Raw genomic sequence first — 19,742 nt, forward strand, 5'->3', positions numbered from 1 at the left:
TGTGTTTTTTATAAATCTCAATATATTTTTTATTGATAACATTTCATCATTAATTCGTAATAAGTCATAAAGATAAAGGCGAGAGAGTGATAAGTATTTACGTAAAAACATAAGACTCGGTCGGAACACATTTTTTAAAATTATTATTCATTTCATTCATCTACAGTCATTTCATTTTTATTTTACTTAATTATTTATCTTTGGTTTCATACATATCTTTTTGATAAGCTACAATTTTTTTAAGTACTCAAGTAAAGGCTACACAATTCTAGAGGTCACATTTTGTATTATTATTTTTTGGATTAGGCGACACACAACCAGCTTGATTTATTTTGGCGTTTGAACCTGCGCAATCCGATGAGAGATGAGTGACTGCATGACTTCCAAGCGCTTCATGACGTCCTCCGCCAGCTCGTCGAGCGTCGTGTAACGCACGTCTTGAAAGGAGAAGATCGCGTTGAGGAATTCGAGGAATTTGTCCTGCACAAAAAATTACAGGTTCACTATAGTTTATACATATAACATATAACAGCTAAATCGTAGACAAGCTTTTTAACATGCGCTTTTAGCTTCCGAAGTAGATTTGTTTTAATTAACCCAAAAATTGGGATTGTTGCAAAAATAAATTGACTCGGTCCACTCAAAAGTTATTAAAGGCCAGAGTTTCGCAAACCCAAATCTTATACCATCTAAAACTTTTGACCTTCAATAACTTTTGAACGGGCAGAGCTTCCGAGTTCATTTTAGTTTTGAAATTATCACAATTCTCGATTTGATATTGACGCAAGAAATTCGAGGGATACATTTCTCAAACCGAGAACACGTGTTAAAAGGCGTGTCTACGATTTAGCCGTTATAAACCATAGTTGTTTGTGTGAGGACGATTATTATTTTTAAAAGTTGACCCACTTTGAAAAAGAAGCATATTTCCTGCACCGTTGTGGTTGGGCCGAGAAAGCCCCACGCCAAGGTGGGCATGATCTGTTCGGAGAGGGTGTAAAAGTGAGCCATGAATCCGTCCGAGTAGCGGAGCCATTTTCTCTTAGTTTTCAACACGGACCACACCGCTGTTCCCAGAGCAGATTTCTAAATTTAAAAATACGACAATAAGGCATGCAAATTATGGTGATTAGACAGAACCCTAACCTTGAATGAGTTTGACAACCAACGATTCTGTGTGACAGCAAGAACGGAGGCGGGCGGACTTTCGAGGTCTTCAAACGCATCGAGGAAAATATAGTCAAGTACAATGTCGTAAAATGTGAGGGCGCGGAGACCCCGGTCTTTCAACTCGTTATCGATCAAACCCCAATTTCCGCTTTCTTGTGACCAGTTGACTAAAAATCAAAATAGTTGTGACGAGATAAGTCTTTTTTATTGCTTATAAGATAAGCAATCAATTCAATCAACTCTTGTACCGATTTCGTCGTACGATGACTCAAACTCGGTGGGATCCTGCAGAAGGGATTCATTCATTTATTTAGAACGTATTTCTTTAACATGCCATTTATTTTATAAATTTACCTTATCCGCCTTGATTAGCAACTGACAAAAAACTTGCTTCCCTTTGAGCATGATCCACTGCCGTTTATCCGGATTGGAAATTATTTTAGAAAACGCACCTCGGAGGCAGTGGAGCTTGGCGAGGTACTCATGATCACCACCCGTCGTGCACCCAACCATTTCCGTCTTCAAGGAACTATAATCCAGCAGTAGCAAAAATTTTAGGATTCAAAACATTACAGAACATTCAGTTTTAACCAAAATTTCCCTACCGATACGGCACCGCACCCGCTTCCACGAGTTGGAGGGCATGTTCAAAGAGAGGATGCCGGACACCAGTCCCATCGCTGTCACCTTGACCGCCTGACTCGCTTAATTTGAACGACTGAAATCCAGCGGAGTCCAAACTTTGAAGAATGTCTTCATCGTCGCTCAGCCAGTCTTCTGCAGACATGAAAGAATCCACAGAGCCGACGGAGCGGAGACGACTGCGACGATCGTACGAGGTCAGAGAGCCACCCCCGCCATGCTCCGATTCTGCGTAGAGCACGGACCCCTGACAAAAAAGTTTTAATATTAAATTGCTCCCTGCTTATAATTTTAACAAGCTGCCTCGCACCTCGTCCAAGTAGAGCTCCTGCGCTAAATGTTGCAATTGTTTGGCCGCCTCGAGTATTGGTTGTAGCTGAGCGATCGTGCGACTGACGTTGTTTTCGTCGTCTTCGTCCATTTCGAGCAGACTGGCGTCCCTCTCTTGCTTTAACAGTTGGAGAGACTCTTCCCAAAACGAGACCGATTTTTGAAGTGTTTCCATTCCTGAGAAAGATATAAACAGTATGATTAATGATTATTACTATTTTATGAGGTCACAGGTCATACCTAGAATTCCAAGTTGCGTACAATTCAGCCCGGATTGGCCTACGCCTAGATCCAGGACGGAATTGGAGACGAGGGTGGACTGCGTTAGGATGGAGGATGGCCCACTCCTCCGGTTTCCGGGAAGTTGAGGGCTGATCGTGGAAGTTGATGAGGAATGACCTGATAATTATAATGGTGTGGTAAGATACTTATTTGTTAGATGAGAAGGAGTGACCTTTACCTCTGCCGAGCAGTCTGAGCGCAAATCCACTACTGCCCACACCGTCGGGAATGTCAGCACCACGTCCTTTGCCGAGCAGCGATGACGAAAACGTCGGACTTGAAGGAATGTTCCGTTGTCGACGGAAATAATGAGCAATCAATCCCACCGTGGTTATCCCGGCAAGCGAGGTGACCACCACAAGAAGAATCTATACGGTAATTTTATTTAGTATACTTATTATGAAAACTTCACCTTAAAATTGACTCACCTTCTGACCGCGAGAAAGTCCCCCTGCTGATTCGACACCAGCCAAAGGAAGGACTTGGAGGACGGTGACGGCTGCGTTACTGATTTGTCCAGAGACCGTCGTCACGACCTCCTCGGCTGGCGTGGGGACCATCGTCCCACTCACGCGAAGAAGTGGGGGTGGCAAATGTTCCGCCAGGTTGACCTTAGATGGTCACCTATAGCAATGATTGCGATAAGTTAATTTATAGTTAATTTTGGGTTAATTTTAAACGTGGCAAACCCCCCACCCACTTCTCTTCCATAATGAGCCAATTAAAATCAAGAAGATGACCACTACGAATATTGTTTTGACGTCATTACGTAATTCAAGTTATTTAATAAATAGACAAATAAGGTAATTTTTAGTTATGACTCAGTACAATTTCAAACAGCTAACAATGTATACGAGTTTTTGAGTAATTACTAGTAAATTATGTTGCTGTAAATATTTACCTTTTATTAATAGAATTCATTGCCGGAGTGATGAAATAAAATCTGCTGGAATCACATACTTCTTTGCTGCTCACTAACTTGAATATAACGCCCAGCCCAAAACCGGAGACTGCCCCAAAAAAGTACGTTTTCAATATTTTCATAATTTATTTGTCGAAACTGTTGCATTAATTTCAACAATTAATCTACAAACTTTGTAGTGCAAAGTAATAGTAATAGTGAGCAATACAATAATTTTTCGAAAAATCAATAGCAATTATAAATCTAGACTAGTCTTGCTTGGGTCAACTTTGCATGTATATGTAATAAAAATGGCAATGGTTATCAAGCGGTCGTCGTTGTCGCTATTTTTTCTTCTTCTTGGTCAGCATCTCCTTGTGGGGGTTGTTCTTCATCTCCTCCTCTCTTAGCACCAGCAGCCCCACCCTTCTTCTGCTGCTGTTGAAACTCGACCAAGTGTGGTGTCAAGTCCACCTTAAACTCCTCCCTTGGCCGTCCGTGATGCTTCACGCGAAGGGTGCAACTGATCACAAAGTCCTCCGGACGCTTCCCACTCACCCGGCGGGGAACCACGTCGCGCAGAATTGACATAAAATTAGACTCTAGCTCGGGCGTGGTCATGTTCAGCTAAAAAAATATACATACATTAGTAATATTCAAGAATTGATTAGTGCTGCTTGCTTATCCGTCTCACCGTGCCAATTGGAGTCTCAAAATAGCCATAGTCCGGCTCTCTATCATTCTTCTCCAACCTGATCTTAATTCCACTCTTCAGCCGAGTAATTTCTGGGATCAGGTCGGTACTGATTGTCTTGTTTTTCACCGTGGGAAAATTTCTCTTGATTATGCCACGAATCTGGGACAAATCTGGCACGATAGACGGATGGGCTACGATGTACTCATACTCTTTCGCGTTTATCTCACCCTCCTGGTTAATAAGTGGGTTAATTAATTTTAGAAATTCGGGATTAGTTACTATTTTTCGTACCAATATCATCTTAATAATTTCCTTCGATCCAGCCATGTCGGCCCCGGCGGCAAAAACTGATTCAATATATGTAACGTCTTCCGGACAAAAGGCGAGGATCGAGGGACGAACCATCCCTTCGAGGATGAAGGGTGCCTTCATCTCAATCACGGAGCGCCAACCGTCCTGAAACCTACAATATTACAAATTAAATACTGCTTGATTTTGATTATATTGTATGGACTGCTGACTTGTTAGGTCTGTTGGGGTAGACGAGGTCAACATTGACTCGGAGAATGAGGGGGGCATCTGGCACATTGTACATCGTTGGGTGGTAAAGCTCTTTAAAATTCTCCACCGCCGTGGCGAAAGGGTAGCGAGTGAAGCGGAACTTGTATGAGACGAACACGTCGTCAATCGGGAGAGGGTAAATGGTGTCGTCAAAGGGGCGCTGTTTCTTGTAAGGTTGGCTAGATAGAGGGGAGAGTAATTGTTTAATGCTTAGTTAAACAAGGTAATTAATTACTAGATAATTAATTAAAATATGACCCTTACTCGAGCTCTTTTCGGACTTTGTCAAACATAAAAACCTTTTTAACCTCTTCTTTCTTCACTTTGGCTTTTTCTCGCTTGGTTCTTGTCCCCTTTCTGGCGGCGAAGGAACGGGAGGGTTGCTGAAGGAGGAGGACAACTGGGGGTGGTGGTAATGTAACATTTGAGAATTGCGAGGGCAAGGAACACGATAAGGCTCGTATCGTGGATAAGTTAAGGATTGATGAGACCAGTTTCTTAGAGGAAGACGAGAGCAACATTTTGATAAAATTTGAATCAGATAAGGATCTGTAAGTTAGTCAAAACAAAAATTAAATCTTTGTTAAGTAAAACAAATTAAAAATTGACGATTTCCACACATTTTCTCACCTCTCTTGAGCCAAATTTATGAAACTAAATCTTCCATCGGCTCCCGACTTGACTAATATTTAAAATCAAATCAAGATAACTCCCGTTTTTAACAATTTTTCAAAAATGAATTGAAAATTTGTTTTATTCCGGTGAGCACAGATTTTGCTTTGCGGGCAGGGTTGTGATTGGTGGTGGGGCAAGGTGAGACTTTCTGGATTTGAACCAGCACCGCGTAAGGGGACGAGAAGCCAAAAAAGAAGGGTCAGGTAAATCACAACCGACAACTGAACGTACACAGCTCGCACACATTCCAAGTCCCTCTCATTTCGTCACCACCATAAAAATTGTCGTTTCTTGCGACACTTCCGGTTTTTTTGGCTGACTTGGGTTCGACCTTATCTTGACTTATCGAACCAAGTCCCAAGTCAAGGTGTTCACTCGTTTTTAATGAAAATTTAGGAGGACTTTACGCTTACTTTACGCTTACTTCACTCTTGGTACGAATTTATTTATTTATTTTTTTTAAATATAATTTAATTATTCTGCTGGAAAGTTAATTATATTTGGTTGAAAGTCGAGTTTATTTGTAATTAAAAAATTTAGTCTCTCTCTTGGTACGAGTTTATGCCGTATTTTATAGATTTTAATCATTATTAAATTTAATTAATTCATGTTTCTGCAAGAAAGTTGTTTTTGACCATAGTTAATTAATCTCATTTATATCTTAACTATTGCAGTACAAATCAAACTATGTCTGAGAACGGATCTCCAGTTCGTCGTAAGAGACCCAGTCCAAGGAAACATCCTTACGAGAGGGCATTTGGTGGGGGTGCGGCTACTTCAGAGGAGAATGGGCCCTCCGCCGCACTTTCTTCCGCTATGGGGGCGCGGTTTCCTCTCAAAACTGCTGCTGCTGTGACATCCTCATCATCTTCGTCATCTAACTTCACTACTGTGACCATCATGGGAGGAAAGATCCGCTCACCGCTGAAAAATATTCAGGGTTCGTCAGCTGCACAAAAAGTGGGGAAGGGGGCATCTCCGATCAAGAAGGTGAATACTGTTCAGTCCAATATTGTCCGCTCGCCGTTGAAGAAAATTCAGCCAATTGGTCAAGCACAGTCAAACCAGCCAAAACCACAATTCCCACTTTTCCATCAGCAAGCAAAACAACAGAAACATGCAGCAATTAATATTTACACAGAAGTGGAGGATAAAGATGAAAGTATGGCTCTCGTTGCCCCTCCTGTCGCTCCCACTGCCACCATTACTTCTGCAACTGCAGCACAGAATAAATCGGCAGCACCAACTTTTGCCAGTTTATTTAGGACGACACATGATGAGCCGGATGAGGCCAAAATCCAAGTGGAGGAAAAAGACGAGGGCGATGAAACTCTGTCCTGGAATCCGTTCCAAAGCATCAACATCATGGGGGGAGTTTTGGGACAGGTAAATATTTAAATAAATAATGGTTACTTTTTATTTAAAGGATTAATTAACTTAAATTTGAATTGCATTTATATTTTTGCAGTTGCAACCCCACGGCCTAAATTCGAGCTTCTCAGAAAAATTTGAATCCCGTCTTGGCATAAATTCTGATCCCAAAGTCAAGGATCTAGAGCTAGCCGTCACGAACGATGAGAACGTGGCGAAGGGGAACAATGAACCAAGTTTACGCTTCACAATGGGAGGATTGTGTCGCGGCGTGTTGACTGAGCGACTCACACCACTCTTCCAATGTGGAGAATACGTGGGGAATATTTTGCGCTACTGGGGCCAGATGGAGGCCAAATTTCGTATCAAGTGGGACTACATGGATCGGCACGAGGGGATCTCACACGTCATGAGGACCATCCTCATAGACTGGATTGTCGAGGTCGTGTCAGAATATGACCTCACCGAGGAGTCGTTACACTTAACGGTCAACTACATCGACAGGTTAGATTTTGAATATGAACTATGGTTTACCATGATTTTTAAAATATCCTCCTGGTTTTCAGATTTTTGAGCAAGATGAACGTGAAACGAACCAAACTTCAACTCGTCGGTGCTACAGCGGTATTTATTGCGGCAAAGTTTGAGGAAATGACTCCCCCAGAAGTCTCCGATTTGGTCTACGTCACCGATGAGGCTTATACGAAGAACGAGGTTGGTTGGGTTGATTGGCATATTCTTATTTTTCTAAATTGAGAAATTAAAACATGGCGAATTAATTTCTTCTTAGATTTTGGAGATGGAAAAGTGCATGCTCACCTGTCTCGAATTTGACCTCATGATGCCCACCGCTCATAGTTTTGGTGTCGCCTACTGCTCTCTGCTCAATCTTGGAGATCCGGGAAGGTCACTGGTCTCATACCTCGTCGACTTGTCTCTCATGGAGGGAAACGTTTTTCTCAAATACGTTCCCTCCATCGTGGCTGGAAGTGCCGTCGCCTTGGCCAGATTCGTCTTTCATGTTAGATCCACAGACTTACTAGTTTTCGCTATGTATGCACATTTAACCAAGTTAATAATATATTGCAGAACAAATTTTATGACGCTGATCTCCGTCGCTACTGCCGTCACAGGAAGAGGACGCTTATCCCGTGTGTGCGTGATTTGCATGAGGCCTTTTTCATGGCCCCCACAAAGGGACAGACGTCACTTTACGAGAAATATCAAGCAGTCAGATATTGCTCCATTGGGGACGCCTTAATCCCCCACAATGGGCCTTGGGATGAACAAACTCAGTGATTTTCTCGACTCTACACAAGCCCAACCACCATTTGAGAATTAATACGTATAAATAATTTACAGATTCTATAAGATATAAGATAAGAAGAAGCGGGCGACGATATACATCATATTTTTTACAAGATTATCATTATTTTAAACAATTTTTATACTGTTCCTCTGTTCCTACTGGAATTAGTTGCTTATCAGGAAGAATGAATGACTGGTCGTGTGTTGCATACCATTTATTTTTAATGAAGAATGCAGATTATTTATTATTGTTATTGCGGATTTGTATGTACAATTATATCACGGAATGAATATTATTGCTGTCTTGTTTGTGCTCATGTACGAATATTTATATTGATGTGCGATTTTTTTCGCAAGATTATATTATTACTCGTATAACTTACCTTTTTAATAATAGTTAGGTTAGAATGCTAATTGAATCATGATGGTATGAATGAATGCGTGTTGTTTTTTTTATAAAAAAAAATAAATGGTACGAAAGAAGTAAATCAATAGTTTGTTTAAATCGCTTCTTTTTTATCACATTTTTGAGATTTTTTTGTACAATTTTCATCTCTCTCTTTCTCTCTTTCGGAGACTTATCATCTAAGGATAGTGGAAAGATAGTCGATTTAAGCAAATTCATTTCTCGATGGCAAATTTAATTAGCTTCAAGTTTGAAGTTGATAATAATATTGATCAGAATGGATGGATTATCGATAATAAATCATAACAATTTGTAATAATAATTGATCAATTACATAGGCACAAAATTTTCCAAAAAATTTCGATCGTGTTTCCTTTGCTTTTTTGTAGTCTTTAAAGTTCAACAAGTAAGAAATCTGTCCAAAAAAAGTAAACTATTTTTGTATACTTTTAAATACTAATAGTTAATTAATTAATTAATTAATTGTCACCGTTTAATCGATTGATTGGTTATGTAAATATTTTCATAATTAATCACTCCATTCCGTGATTTTTTAATAGTGGTTGGTTTTCTGAGCATGAATAATTAATTTCAAATTTTTTAAAAAGCTCACAACAGTCAAAATTACTTGTATAGTAAAAAACAATTTTGAAATACAAATATTTTTTATAAACTAAAAAAATCAGTCTACAAAAATTCTGAGAGACGATCGAAACCAGTATTATTTTTTTTTTCTAGAAAGAAACTACTATATGAATTACGTTTTTTTTACATACGTGAAAAATTTTGAATTAAACAAAACTTCTAAATTTAATAATTATTTAGCTATAATTTTCATCACAAGGAATATATTTAATAATTTTAATTTGTCATGTCATATTTTTGGCGTGGGTACAAACAAATAAGTCAAATCAGCCCAGTCACAAATAAGTTCTCCGCTCGTCCGTCCCCAACAATTAAACTACTTATAACTAATTAACAATCTTATCATCTCTTGTGTCAAAATGATAACAATAATAATACACAACATAATATTATTTACCATAATAATAATGTTTTAACAACGCTCATGTAATAATGATGCTTAAAACTATAAATCTTTTTCATACGTCTCTCTCTCTCTGTATTTTCATAAATTTCTTAATAAATTTAGTTAGTTTCTGGAAGAGATATTTCAAAGGAAAACCGACTTGTCAATCCAAGAGTCAAATCTGTGAAGAAAGTATGTCATCAGTCATGACATGGCGACGACGACCGGGTTGGTGGTATTGGTTTTTTGAAGAAAAATTTCCAATTGTTCTCTTTTTTCGTTGAAATAATGTAGTATTTTAGGCATTTTTATGGACTTAATTTCCTGGACGTAGTTAATTTTAGTATAGAGTTTGGCTGACGTATCGTGGCACAGATTGACGTGAATTTGATTTACAAATCCATTTCGAACTGCTCAGAATCATTCGTTTGAGCCCCGTCTCCTGCAAAGATTATTGTCAACAATTAATTTCAATAATTGGGAAATTGTACAAGTAATTAATTAATTACCGGTGGGAGATGGTGGTTTATTATTGGCCCCGGCATTCTTGGCGTTGAGGTTTTTCGTGTTGTCGACAAGCAAGCCGGATTGTGCCTTGACGGGGGAGAGGCCGCCAGTCACTCCGGGGATGAATTGGATATTCTTCGGTGGCGTTTTTGCCATCGGTGAGTTCTTCAGCTGCATCAGAAAGTTACGCTCGTACACGATCCGGGTTCCTGTAAATAAGACAGAAATATTTAAAGCACACATTTAAATGTTATCATCATCATCATTATTTATTTACTATTCAATAATTCATGCCCAGTCAGCACATCAATAGAGACGCAAAATGTTGTAAATAAACCACGACTTCATCTCGTGGAGGAATAAATCATCAATTCTTCGCACATTTTACAAAGCTGCACTTTTTTTAGACACATTCAGATCACGGACATGATAATTGCGAACATGACTCATTCAATTTTTAGAGTCAGTCATAAATACAATACAATTTCATGGCAGGTGGTGATCTGGTCTGCGGTGCGGTGCGCGGTGTCATATGTTACTTTATGTACTACGTCTGTCCGCAGATGAATTCATACTATGCACATTTTCAAATCAAAATCTCTCATTTACAAATAATAAATCCACCCCAAAAATTATTTTACTCTTGACAATTTATCATTAGCTTCAATCAGATCGATTTGCCCAGAGATTTGTTTGGCTAATGAACCCGCACACGACGATCGATCCCTGGCCAGTTATTTAACAAAGTAACTAAATCGTCGTGTCCCCCACTATGTACAGAAATAAAAATGCATGACAATGGAAACTCGTTTGACATCAATAACAAAACGTATCTATGACCAAGTCAATCCGACCGATAAGTCGAAAAAACAAAGTCCGACTCGGTGGGCCGCATGTGTGTTATTGTGGTGGCGTAGTCAAGCAGGCTTTCAGATAAGCGCACGAGGCCTCTCTCTCTCTCTGAGATGACAGACTACAAACTTATCATCTTTTGGTCATATTTTTCCCGATAAGCGCATACACACATAACATACGCAACGCACCAACCAAACATGAATCTCATCAACGTCGACACCATGATAATGAAATCCAGATAAGAAGGGGCATAAAAATTGCGAAACTTTTTTCAACTTTAAACTCAACATTATCTGGGATCAACAAACATTTTCGTGAGTCAATAATAAACAAAATCCACTGACTGAGATAACAAATGTGCAAATTTTGTTATACAACAGACACATAGGTCGGTCCACGTATGTGTAATAAATATGCACGCATATTTATTAATGGGGTTTAAAAAGAGTAGCAAATTTAGCAAATTTATGCACACACTCTCAACGTCAATAAATAGAGAGGTCTTTCCGTTTAGGATCGATGCACCTGGTTATGGTTACACTTATCAGGTTAATTCAATTATTTTCGTAGGTAGGTGGTTGACTTATCATCACTTTCGAGTGCAAGGATCAAATAGTTTCGTCGCAAGTTTGCATATTCTTTTAGTTTTCACCATGATTTCATCATCCCAACCGAAATATAGTAACGATCCTAATTTCCGCTATGCTCTTAGAAAACTCAAAACTGGCATTTAATCATTACGACCAGAGTACATATGCATTTGACTCTTACCGGTAATAATGGGCATTATCGTTTAGTAATGTTGTGGTAATAAAAAATTTACCACTTTGAAACAAACTACTACCAATCCGGTAGGGAGTTATTACCAAATCAATACCAGTACGAAGTATATATTCGACTCTACTAGATTTTAACAGTGTACCGATCTATGATTGCATCCATGTGGACAGGTGGCGATGACGCAGGCAGTTAAGATCATAAAATGACAATTTATTTTTGCCAGTAGCCATAATAATGCTTGCATAACAATAAATTCGTCCACATTTAAAAGGCGAAAGATTCTATGAAATAATAAGTTGACGACGATGGCAATTTGAGCGACTTGTTTTTTACGCCTTCTTGCCCTCAAATATTAAATTACAAACGACTCCAATTTATAGCTCAATTTCTTCATGCATGTCGACGTATCCTTATTTTATTCCTGTAACCGGATACATAACGTCAAATTTGCATGTTGTCGAAATGTGACACAACACTAGTTAAATAATTGCTCTTTCTCACAACATCTTGACAATTGGAAACCATAAGCAGCGACTAAAGTTCAACCACTAACCAAATTAAGTATTTCGACAACAACATCAAACTTTGCATTCATTTGTACAAAAACATGAATTGTGATGTGACTCGAAAATTGAAACCTGATCACTATTATTTTCGCCAAGTCAAAACTAACTATTGTCCTAGACAAAAGTTTATCTAGACATTTCCAGACCGAGGAAAATGCAGAACAAAGAACACTACGAAAACAGAACGATAAAATATAATGTGCATGCATTCATATGTCCTCATCCCTGCCATGACATTTCTGACATTGGAGTAGAATGGTATTTCGCTACTTTGTCATAATATACATAACTTGAGCCATTATTTATACATATTCGCTACTAAATGACTCTCCTACTCTTCTTTCTGCTGATAAGTACAACTTTTCGCATCGAATTGCAATCTTTGCCGTGATAATGTGATAATTTACAGCGAGTCCACTCCTCACTAAATTTAATGACAAGGTAAATTAACAATGGAGGTCTCTCAGCGTATGCTCCCAGATTTTGATCAAACTAGTGTCAATCGATCACAAGTTTAATTGATATGCAATTTGCAAAAGATACCATCTTCCAATGCTCAGGTTTGGCGGAGATATTTGCATCCAAAGAGGAGAAAACACACCCTAAAGTTGACAAATTTTACAGCTATTAAATTTACTCTTTAGTTCTCTCCTCTTTGGTTGCAAATATCTCCGATAAACCTGAGCATTGAGAGATGCAATCTTTTGCAAATTTCATACTAATTAAATTTGTGATCGATTGGTACTAATTTGGCCAAAATCGGAGACGATACGCTGGGCCACCTCCATTGTACTAGTAAGTTGACAACAAGTAAATAATCCCTATAAAAATTACGCCGCCATTTCCATCACTAATGTCGCATCTTCTTCATTACTAATTTATCCAGAAGAAAAAGACTACAAAACAATAGTTACTTTTATTCCTATTTAGTTACCAGCCAGCCAGCCACGCCAACGCACTCCTGCTGCTGGTGGCACCAGACCAGACCATGCATATTGTTGCCATATTATTCGTCTCTCCCTCGAACGAAATGACCTTCACAAAGAAATGGCAAATCTCCATTGTGTTATGTTACACACAGTCGATTGTGAATTGCAGATTACTTTATGTACATGTGCCAACCAGCCGGCCAGCCAGCCAGCCAGAGAGTTCATTAGCATACTAACTCAATTACTACCTCAAATAATTACTAGTCAACAATTACCGGGACATGAGCGAAACAAAAATACGCCACAATTTCTGAGAATTTTATAACTAGGTCAGATGTAGCTTTATTAAGAAAACCCCTCAGTTGTCAATCAATCGACTCCATTTTTCACGGGGAAGAAGGAACAAGTCGCAAAATATTTGTCAATCAATTAAGAATAACTCAGTAATTATTATGTATAAACAATGAAATAAAGAGCACTTTGTAACAACGTGTTTCATTGTTGTGCAGCGTTTAATATAGGAAAAAATACATGGTGAATTACCATTCATAAATTCTTGGTAATACTTTTGTTAATAAATATTTTCATGGGGGATCAATTCAACGACAAATTTGCACAAACCGAAAGGTTACTGGGAACGTTTAATTGGATATTTCTCATCTTCAAGTCTATTTTTGACAGATGGTTGGCCAGAATTCGCTTGCGATCTTTAAATGATACTGATTGGGGGCGTAGCAATATCAATTTGATGCTTAATTATCTACTTCTGGTCTTGTACATACTTGATTTTTGGCCACAATCTGACAAAAATGATGGCTTGTTGATTCAATCAACTCCAGTTTCCTGTCTCCTGAGTCATAATAAATCGGCAGGGATTCTATCCTATAGATTCCATTATCCTTCTTGCCGATAAGATAACGAGGATTTTTCTAGCAATGAAAGGGCGAATCCATACATCATACTTTCATCAATAACGAACGGAAATTGACAATAATAAGGATTCCATAAATTCCAGATAAATAAGTAACTCAAGAAATCGAACGTTATCACGACTGGAAAAATTTGTCACGATTCTATTCCATGATTTCTACCCTTTATTTAATATCTTCCCAGAAATATTGGCCGAGTCAGCAAATTTCAGCAGCCTTGAACTTGTGTGTATGCATCCATATTAATGCTTTTTGGCAGACCAAAACTAGAGCAAACAAACTTGACAAAGAATGAAGGATGCACATATGTAAAACCTGGTCTGCATAAATTACATGTACCTCAACTACCTCCTCCTCCTTTCTGTAAGTAAATATTCGAATTTTCAGCCTCATTAGCATTCAATTAGCCATTGAATGCTATTGTCATTTGTCCAGCGAGTAATGAAAAATCATCGCCATCACAGAATGAACAACCACTTCTCAAACGTGATCAAATTGTCAAGAAACTCGTACATACATGATAAAAGTGTGGTCTCTACGTGATTAATGCTCTTGACCACCTTGGCTGACGTGACCATACCCAGGCACCCCGACGCTCAAAAAAATCTTTTCTACGCAAAAATACACTCAAATCTGGCATGAATATTTTTCCAATTCATCAAATTAATCGTACTCGGGCACCCCAACGGTAAAAAAAGAACATATTTTCTAATTTCTACACAAAAATGCCCTCAAATCTGACACGAATATTAAGTCATATAATCGTACTCGAGCACCCCGACGCAAAAAAATATGTGCAAATCCTTCAAGAATTTTTATAAATAAACAAATAAATCGCGTGCCGAAAAGTAGATGGATTAATTGTCCCAATTAAACGAATCATGGACTCAATTAAATAAATGTGGTACATGCCACGCCAGGCCACCAGACACAAAATAAATAAATACAAATATAATCCTCCTCCTCGTCCTCTTCCTATAAAAACAATGATAAGAACAGAGCAGACCAACGCGACGAATAGTGCGAAGGACAAGACGAACGACGACGCGACGCAGTAAAATAAATGCATACTTTAAACTTACAATGCGATGGTGTGAAGTGTAACCCTCCGATTTGGTTAAAATTTCGAAATTATGTGGTCCATGTCTATACAACCAACGTTTCTTCAGGCAGTTTGTGCGATGGTAGGAATTTGCCAAAATATTTGAAGGCAAAGTTGAAAAATGTGCAATTTTTAGCACGGGAAGAGAGTTGAAGTTGAGTTTGCTTCCTCCGCCTGGTAAAAATCGCCCGTTTTTCAACTTTAACCTCAAATATTTTGACAAATTCTGACCATCGCACAAACTGCCTCAAGAAACGTTGGTTGTATTGACATGGACCACATAATTTCGAAATTTCATCCAAATCGGAGGGTTACACTTCACACCATCGCATTGTTAGCAACTCAGGAGAGATTAGTTTATCGCCCTCATTTCCTATCCAGTCAGATTGTAAATAAATAGATAAATAAATAAATGTCCTACGACTACTACGCACAAGCGAGACACCAAAGAAAATCAAAACCAAACCCTCTAATTAAAATTTAATTAGACATTTAACCACCAGTGATCATCATCGTATCATACGACTACTTTTTTCTTTAATTGTAGTTAGTGCAAGTCGTCATCTATTTAACGATTCCTAACCCCATTCAATATTAATTTGGTCAAGATCACCAGGACGCGATGCGATGATGATTACTTGTATAATTTTAGCAATTAATTAATTAATCAATCTTATACTTAATGGTGTGATGTGAGATAAGCAAGTGGACTGCGTAGACTGCAAGATGATAAGTAAATAAATGCGATTCAGCTCGATTCCTTCCTTTATTTATAAACATTTTGTAAATGTTTATGCAACAAAATTTCGCAACTTTGTGGTTTAAGACGAGAAATAAACCGACTTTTCTCACCTCCTAACAAACCTAACCTAACAAATTGCTTGTTAAATAACTGGCAAAACTCATTATTCGCAAACTTTTGCAAACTCTCTTCCGACCTGCACGGGGACAATTATAAATGAATGGCATCGTTGACGCGATAAATATTTCATGTACTTATAAAACCTCGCAGAGTGCTTGACTTTAGATAATTTTGTGAGATGCAATTTCATTTCATTTCATGGACAGGAGGAATCTTCGTGGATTGGATGGATGGATGGATAGAGATTGCTGAACAAATAGAGGACAAGCATACGTACGTATGAAGCCAATGCCTCTAAACTAAAAGTATGACCAACCAGGCCAAGACCAGACCACCACTCAGAGAAGAACATCTCTCGTCTTTAAAACTCCGGATTATAAATGGCATCGCATACACGACGCTATATATACTGCGCACCACCATTTTGCACATGCAGATTTATTTGCACTCTGTCTCTCCACCATGCACAAACAAACACAGCCAACACACACATGGGTCTCCTAACACAAGATGAGAAAGAGACCTCGACAAAATGTGTGATGTGCTGGTGGGTTCAGTGACGATGATTTCATCTCCTATGCCAAAATGTATTTGCGAATATCTCTCTATCCGCCAATCTTCTACGTAAAACCTCCCCTGCTTGTGCTACGACTTCTCTTTCGGACAACTTTTATTGTACAACTTTTACTCCTCAGTGCTAAGGTTAAAAGTTTGACTTTTAGTTGTATAAGTAAACTGGAATTGGCACGGGCAAATCATGATCAGAATTATGGACGAATGTAAAATGAAATACGTACAGTCTGACTCAAAATTATGTATGCATCTTGGTAAAATGAACTCGGCTGGACTGGAATTTGGTTGGAATTTTTGATAGGATAAGCTATTCCATCCATCCAATAAATTTCTTACTCAATATTAAATGCATGCAAATCACTCATTATTATGGAAATATAAAATATAAACGAGATTTTGCGCAAATTAAGTCCTGACCCAGTTTATTTCCTGCAACGAACTCAACCCAACCCACCGACAGGAAATGAAGATACAGCGAATGTTACGGTATGAGAAGAACAACAATGAAAAATAATTGCGTAGTGGGTTTGCTTTCTTTCAGTAAATATGTATGCATGTAAATACCTCGTCGTGTTAACTAGTTAACAGCCTGCAAATTACGTAAGATCCAGTTGCATCGCAGTTTTTACTCGTCCATCTCGTACCTAGCTACGTATGCACATATCCGTAGTAAGTACTTTTACACTGTTTTATGCGAATATGTACATACACGAGTTATCTCTCTCCTTAAACATTTTCATAAATATTCATCCACCTATCTCCACCACCACGATGTCCAAAAGTCTACAGAGTGAGTGGAATTATTATTGCGTTGCGAAATTGCACAACATATCCAATCCATCTATCCACTAACCCGTTTTTTTTCACGGAGAGGAGAGGAGTAAAAGTGACGCTGCAATTTATGTAACGTGTCGGTCGACAAACAACAACACACCACACCACCATGAACGAAGAACCTGGTATAAAAACTGCTGATTATCCGACTGACTAAAACATTATTTTTTTTTGCAGAGTATGACATTAATATAATGGAACTACGCGTCAGTCAGTCAACTACTTATCATCTTATGTTATGTAATGTGCAGATTACTTATTGTTTAGTGGAGAGATACAACTTGGCCTACATTTTGGGAGATCGGTCTACCACAATGCGGCCTGGACTATGTATAAAATAATGTCCGACTACTCGTGTAGTTTTTGCGAATAAAAAATTGGCACTTGCGGCGCTATAGGTATGGATGGATGTATGTATAACTTGTTGCGAACCGAAACCTTGTGCATGTGGATATATATGTGCGAGTCGCAATTTTGCACCAACCACCAATGAACCACGACACCAGAGAAAAACGTGTTTATTATTTTGTTTACTAAAGTGCAGAGGTGGCTAAGAAATAAAAATGCTGTATTTTTGCCATATGACGATGACTTTGTTGTATAAATTAAATTTTGTGTATGTATGCACTGCTTCTCTCGAACTATACTTCGAGTGAAAGACCGAGGAGACGAGACAAGGTCAAGGCCTCCCCGTGTCGGAGTAATGTCGTCATTAGATAAGCTTTAAACGGGAGATAAATTAAATGTGATGGTCACACATCACACATGCTCGTCGTGAGGACATGGACATTGCGAGAAGTTGCGTAAAAATAGGAACATTTTCTTTAAATGACGAGGTCTTCTTGTGAATTGAATGAACTTGAAAAAAGAACCAGATTTGCGAAAAAGTCAGGTGTCTATATTTTGACGGATTGATTTGACTGAATCTGGCTGAACTTGAATTAATAATTTGGAATAAATTTTGACTGCTCATGCAAAAAAATTGGGAGTAAATAAGTTATAAAATTCGATAAAGTGTTGAATAATTCAAACACTGGGGAAAATTTGAATGAAATGTTTTGCCGAAAATTGATACAAGATGAAGAAGAGTAGCGTTTCCTGCTGATATTGTAGAAAAAATTGGCATATTTGACTTAATTTGAAGGCAATTTCTAACCGAGTGACCAAGTTTTGGTAATGTCTGGTCTATCAGTGCGAAATTGGACAAAAAATGCATAAAGCATGGTCGGATGATGGTTTGATTTGAATATTTGTAAAGAAAAGAAACAAGGAAAAAATCAGACTTGACAAGAAATATATTTTGATAAGATTTTGAAACGAAATGATTATATAAATGATAGTCATCCTTGATAATTGAATATTGAAATTTGTATCTACTATTTTGAATACGATTCAAAATAAACACAAAGCAATGGATAACAGGTAGATGGATAAAACCGATATCTTGTCGCCTATATTGCACCTACGTTCACCTCCCTCTTAAAGACTGTGACATGACCTGTGACCCATTTATCTAATGATCAACGGAAACCTTGTCAAACTGCGAAATGATCGACTAATTTTTTTTATGCTCTGCTAAAGATTACCCGAACTATAATGTATAGTATAATATGAAATAGTAAGTGGGTGTGGTTAACCTTACCGCCAGGGGTTGTGGAGTAGATCGTCCCTCCCGGAGTGGTGGAATAATCTAATTTTCAAATAAATAATCAACAATTAACGTTTGTTTAGTGCCGAAAATAAGTTTTAGTATAAAATGATAAACTTCTAACATTATTTCACAAACTCATGCTTAATTAAAAAGATTAATTAAAGATTAATTAATAATCAACACCAACCTAAGGGCAGCTGACTAGAACTGTTGATAACGATCCGGCGAGACGGGATGACCTGGCTTTGCGTCACTTGACGGGCAACGGGTGAAGCACTCATCCTTCTTCCGATTTATTTACTTATTTACTGAGTTAATTAGGTAATTAATTAATTGTTGGATGGATGGATTGTTGAGCTGATGGAGATGAACACAGGCAGCAGCAGAGCAGAATTATTTACCAGGATCGAACAGCACGAGGAGTGGAGACCAACTGAACAGAGGACGAGAATGATGAAATGAGAATGAAGATGGTGATTTGCCGAAACGAACCACGTTTTGCCTGCTGCGGAGTTTCTTTGTTGTTCATCAGCTACGGCCGTCCAAACATTACGTCGTTGTCGTCAAGCTCTCATATGATAACCACAACCACTTATCCAACCAACCATTACCCGTTGGATAAGTGGTTATCATATCTAGTTTCGGCAAGGTTTTCGCACCTTTGTGATCTAGCGTCATGTCACGCCAAGAAGAAATTTGTGCACCGGGCTGATAAGACGCTGATAAGTCGATATCGTTCTTAGCTTTTAAAGCCCAATACTGGAAACTTGTTGGACTAGAA

At 38.4% G+C, this 19,742-nt stretch overlaps 4 protein-coding genes across 5 annotated transcripts; 1 reads left to right on the forward strand and 3 right to left on the reverse strand.

Annotated features, from left to right (window-relative positions):
* Positions 1-2: 2 nt before the first annotated feature.
* LOC110851914 (mitoguardin) lies at positions 3-3,013 on the reverse strand. The gene is made up of 10 exons (XM_035853405.1): positions 2,853-3,013; positions 2,603-2,792; positions 2,383-2,541; positions 2,123-2,319; positions 1,776-2,059; positions 1,525-1,699; positions 1,419-1,455; positions 1,147-1,337; positions 910-1,086; positions 3-480 (listed from the first exon to the last, which is right to left on the reverse strand). Exons 1-10 carry the CDS (start codon positions 2,982-2,984, stop codon positions 328-330), a joined length of 1,695 nt encoding a protein of 564 aa, XP_035709298.1. The 5' UTR covers positions 2,985-3,013; the 3' UTR covers positions 3-327.
* A 325-nt stretch (positions 3,014-3,338) lies between these two features.
* On the forward strand, positions 3,339-8,638 carry LOC110851917 (cyclin-A2). Of its 2 annotated transcripts, none has more exons than XM_035853406.1 (6): positions 3,339-3,447; positions 5,933-6,644; positions 6,727-7,133; positions 7,196-7,343; positions 7,420-7,650; positions 7,719-8,638. In XM_035853406.1, exons 2-6 carry the CDS (start codon positions 5,946-5,948, stop codon positions 7,926-7,928), a joined length of 1,695 nt encoding a protein of 564 aa, XP_035709299.1. In that variant the 5' UTR covers positions 3,339-3,447; positions 5,933-5,945; the 3' UTR covers positions 7,929-8,638. The 2 variants fall into 2 exon arrangements, with proteins under 2 accessions (XP_035709299.1, XP_021955549.1); XM_022099857.2 differs by lacking the exon at positions 3,339-3,447 and adding an exon at positions 5,556-5,692.
* Positions 3,449-5,386, reverse strand: LOC110851916. The gene is made up of 6 exons (XM_022099856.2): positions 5,214-5,386; positions 4,848-5,132; positions 4,544-4,762; positions 4,314-4,485; positions 4,020-4,253; positions 3,449-3,952 (listed from the first exon to the last, which is right to left on the reverse strand). Exons 2-6 carry the CDS (start codon positions 5,102-5,104, stop codon positions 3,650-3,652), a joined length of 1,185 nt encoding a protein of 394 aa, XP_021955548.1. The 5' UTR covers positions 5,105-5,132; positions 5,214-5,386; the 3' UTR covers positions 3,449-3,649.
* On the reverse strand, positions 8,433-19,416 carry LOC110851918 (eukaryotic translation initiation factor 4E-binding protein 1). Its single transcript, XM_022099859.2, has 4 exons — positions 19,149-19,416; positions 18,953-19,000; positions 9,883-10,089; positions 8,433-9,815 (listed from the first exon to the last, which is right to left on the reverse strand). The coding sequence occupies exons 1-4, from the start codon at positions 19,240-19,242 to the stop codon at positions 9,766-9,768; spliced, it is 399 nt and encodes a 132-aa protein (XP_021955551.1). The 5' UTR covers positions 19,243-19,416; the 3' UTR covers positions 8,433-9,765.
* Positions 19,417-19,742: the final 326 nt, after the last annotated feature.

The sequence above is a fragment of the Folsomia candida genome, unplaced genomic scaffold, assembly GCF_002217175.1.
Source record: "Folsomia candida strain VU population unplaced genomic scaffold, ASM221717v1 Fcan01_Sc007, whole genome shotgun sequence".
NCBI classification, from domain to species: domain Eukaryota; kingdom Metazoa; phylum Arthropoda; class Collembola; order Entomobryomorpha; family Isotomidae; genus Folsomia; species Folsomia candida.

Excerpts from the sequence above, each read along its gene's own strand:
- LOC110851914 (XM_035853405.1), bottom strand. The coding sequence starts at position 2,984 with ATGGTCCCCACGCCAGCCGAGGAGGTCGTGACGACGGTCTCTGGACAA. Across the intron at positions 1,456-1,524 it reads TGCTAATCAAGGCGGATAAG|GATCCCACCGAGTTTGAGTC; the intron begins GTAAATTTATAA and ends TCCCTTCTGCAG. Across the intron at positions 1,087-1,146 it reads GGTTGTCAAACTCATTCAAG|AAATCTGCTCTGGGAACAGC; the intron begins GTTAGGGTTCTG and ends TTTTAAATTTAG.
- LOC110851916 (XM_022099856.2), bottom strand. The coding sequence starts at position 5,104 with ATGTTGCTCTCGTCTTCCTCTAAGAAACTGGTCTCATCAATCCTTAAC. Across the intron at positions 4,763-4,847 it reads AAAGTCCGAAAAGAGCTCGA|CCAACCTTACAAGAAACAGC; the intron begins GTAAGGGTCATA and ends CCCTCTATCTAG. Across the intron at positions 3,953-4,019 it reads TTGAGACTCCAATTGGCACG|CTGAACATGACCACGCCCGA; the intron begins GTGAGACGGATA and ends ATATTTTTTTAG.
- LOC110851917 (XM_035853406.1), top strand. The coding sequence starts at position 5,946 with ATGTCTGAGAACGGATCTCCAGTTCGTCGTAAGAGACCCAGTCCAAGG. Across the intron at positions 6,645-6,726 it reads TGGGGGGAGTTTTGGGACAG|TTGCAACCCCACGGCCTAAA; the intron begins GTAAATATTTAA and ends ATATTTTTGCAG. Across the intron at positions 7,344-7,419 it reads AGGCTTATACGAAGAACGAG|ATTTTGGAGATGGAAAAGTG; the intron begins GTTGGTTGGGTT and ends ATTTCTTCTTAG.
- LOC110851918 (XM_022099859.2), bottom strand. The coding sequence starts at position 19,242 with ATGAGTGCTTCACCCGTTGCCCGTCAAGTGACGCAAAGCCAGGTCATC. Across the intron at positions 19,001-19,148 it reads TTCTAGTCAGCTGCCCTTAG|ATTATTCCACCACTCCGGGA; the intron begins GTTGGTGTTGAT and ends TTTGAAAATTAG. Across the intron at positions 10,090-18,952 it reads CTACTCCACAACCCCTGGCG|GAACCCGGATCGTGTACGAG; the intron begins GTAAGGTTAACC and ends TCTTATTTACAG.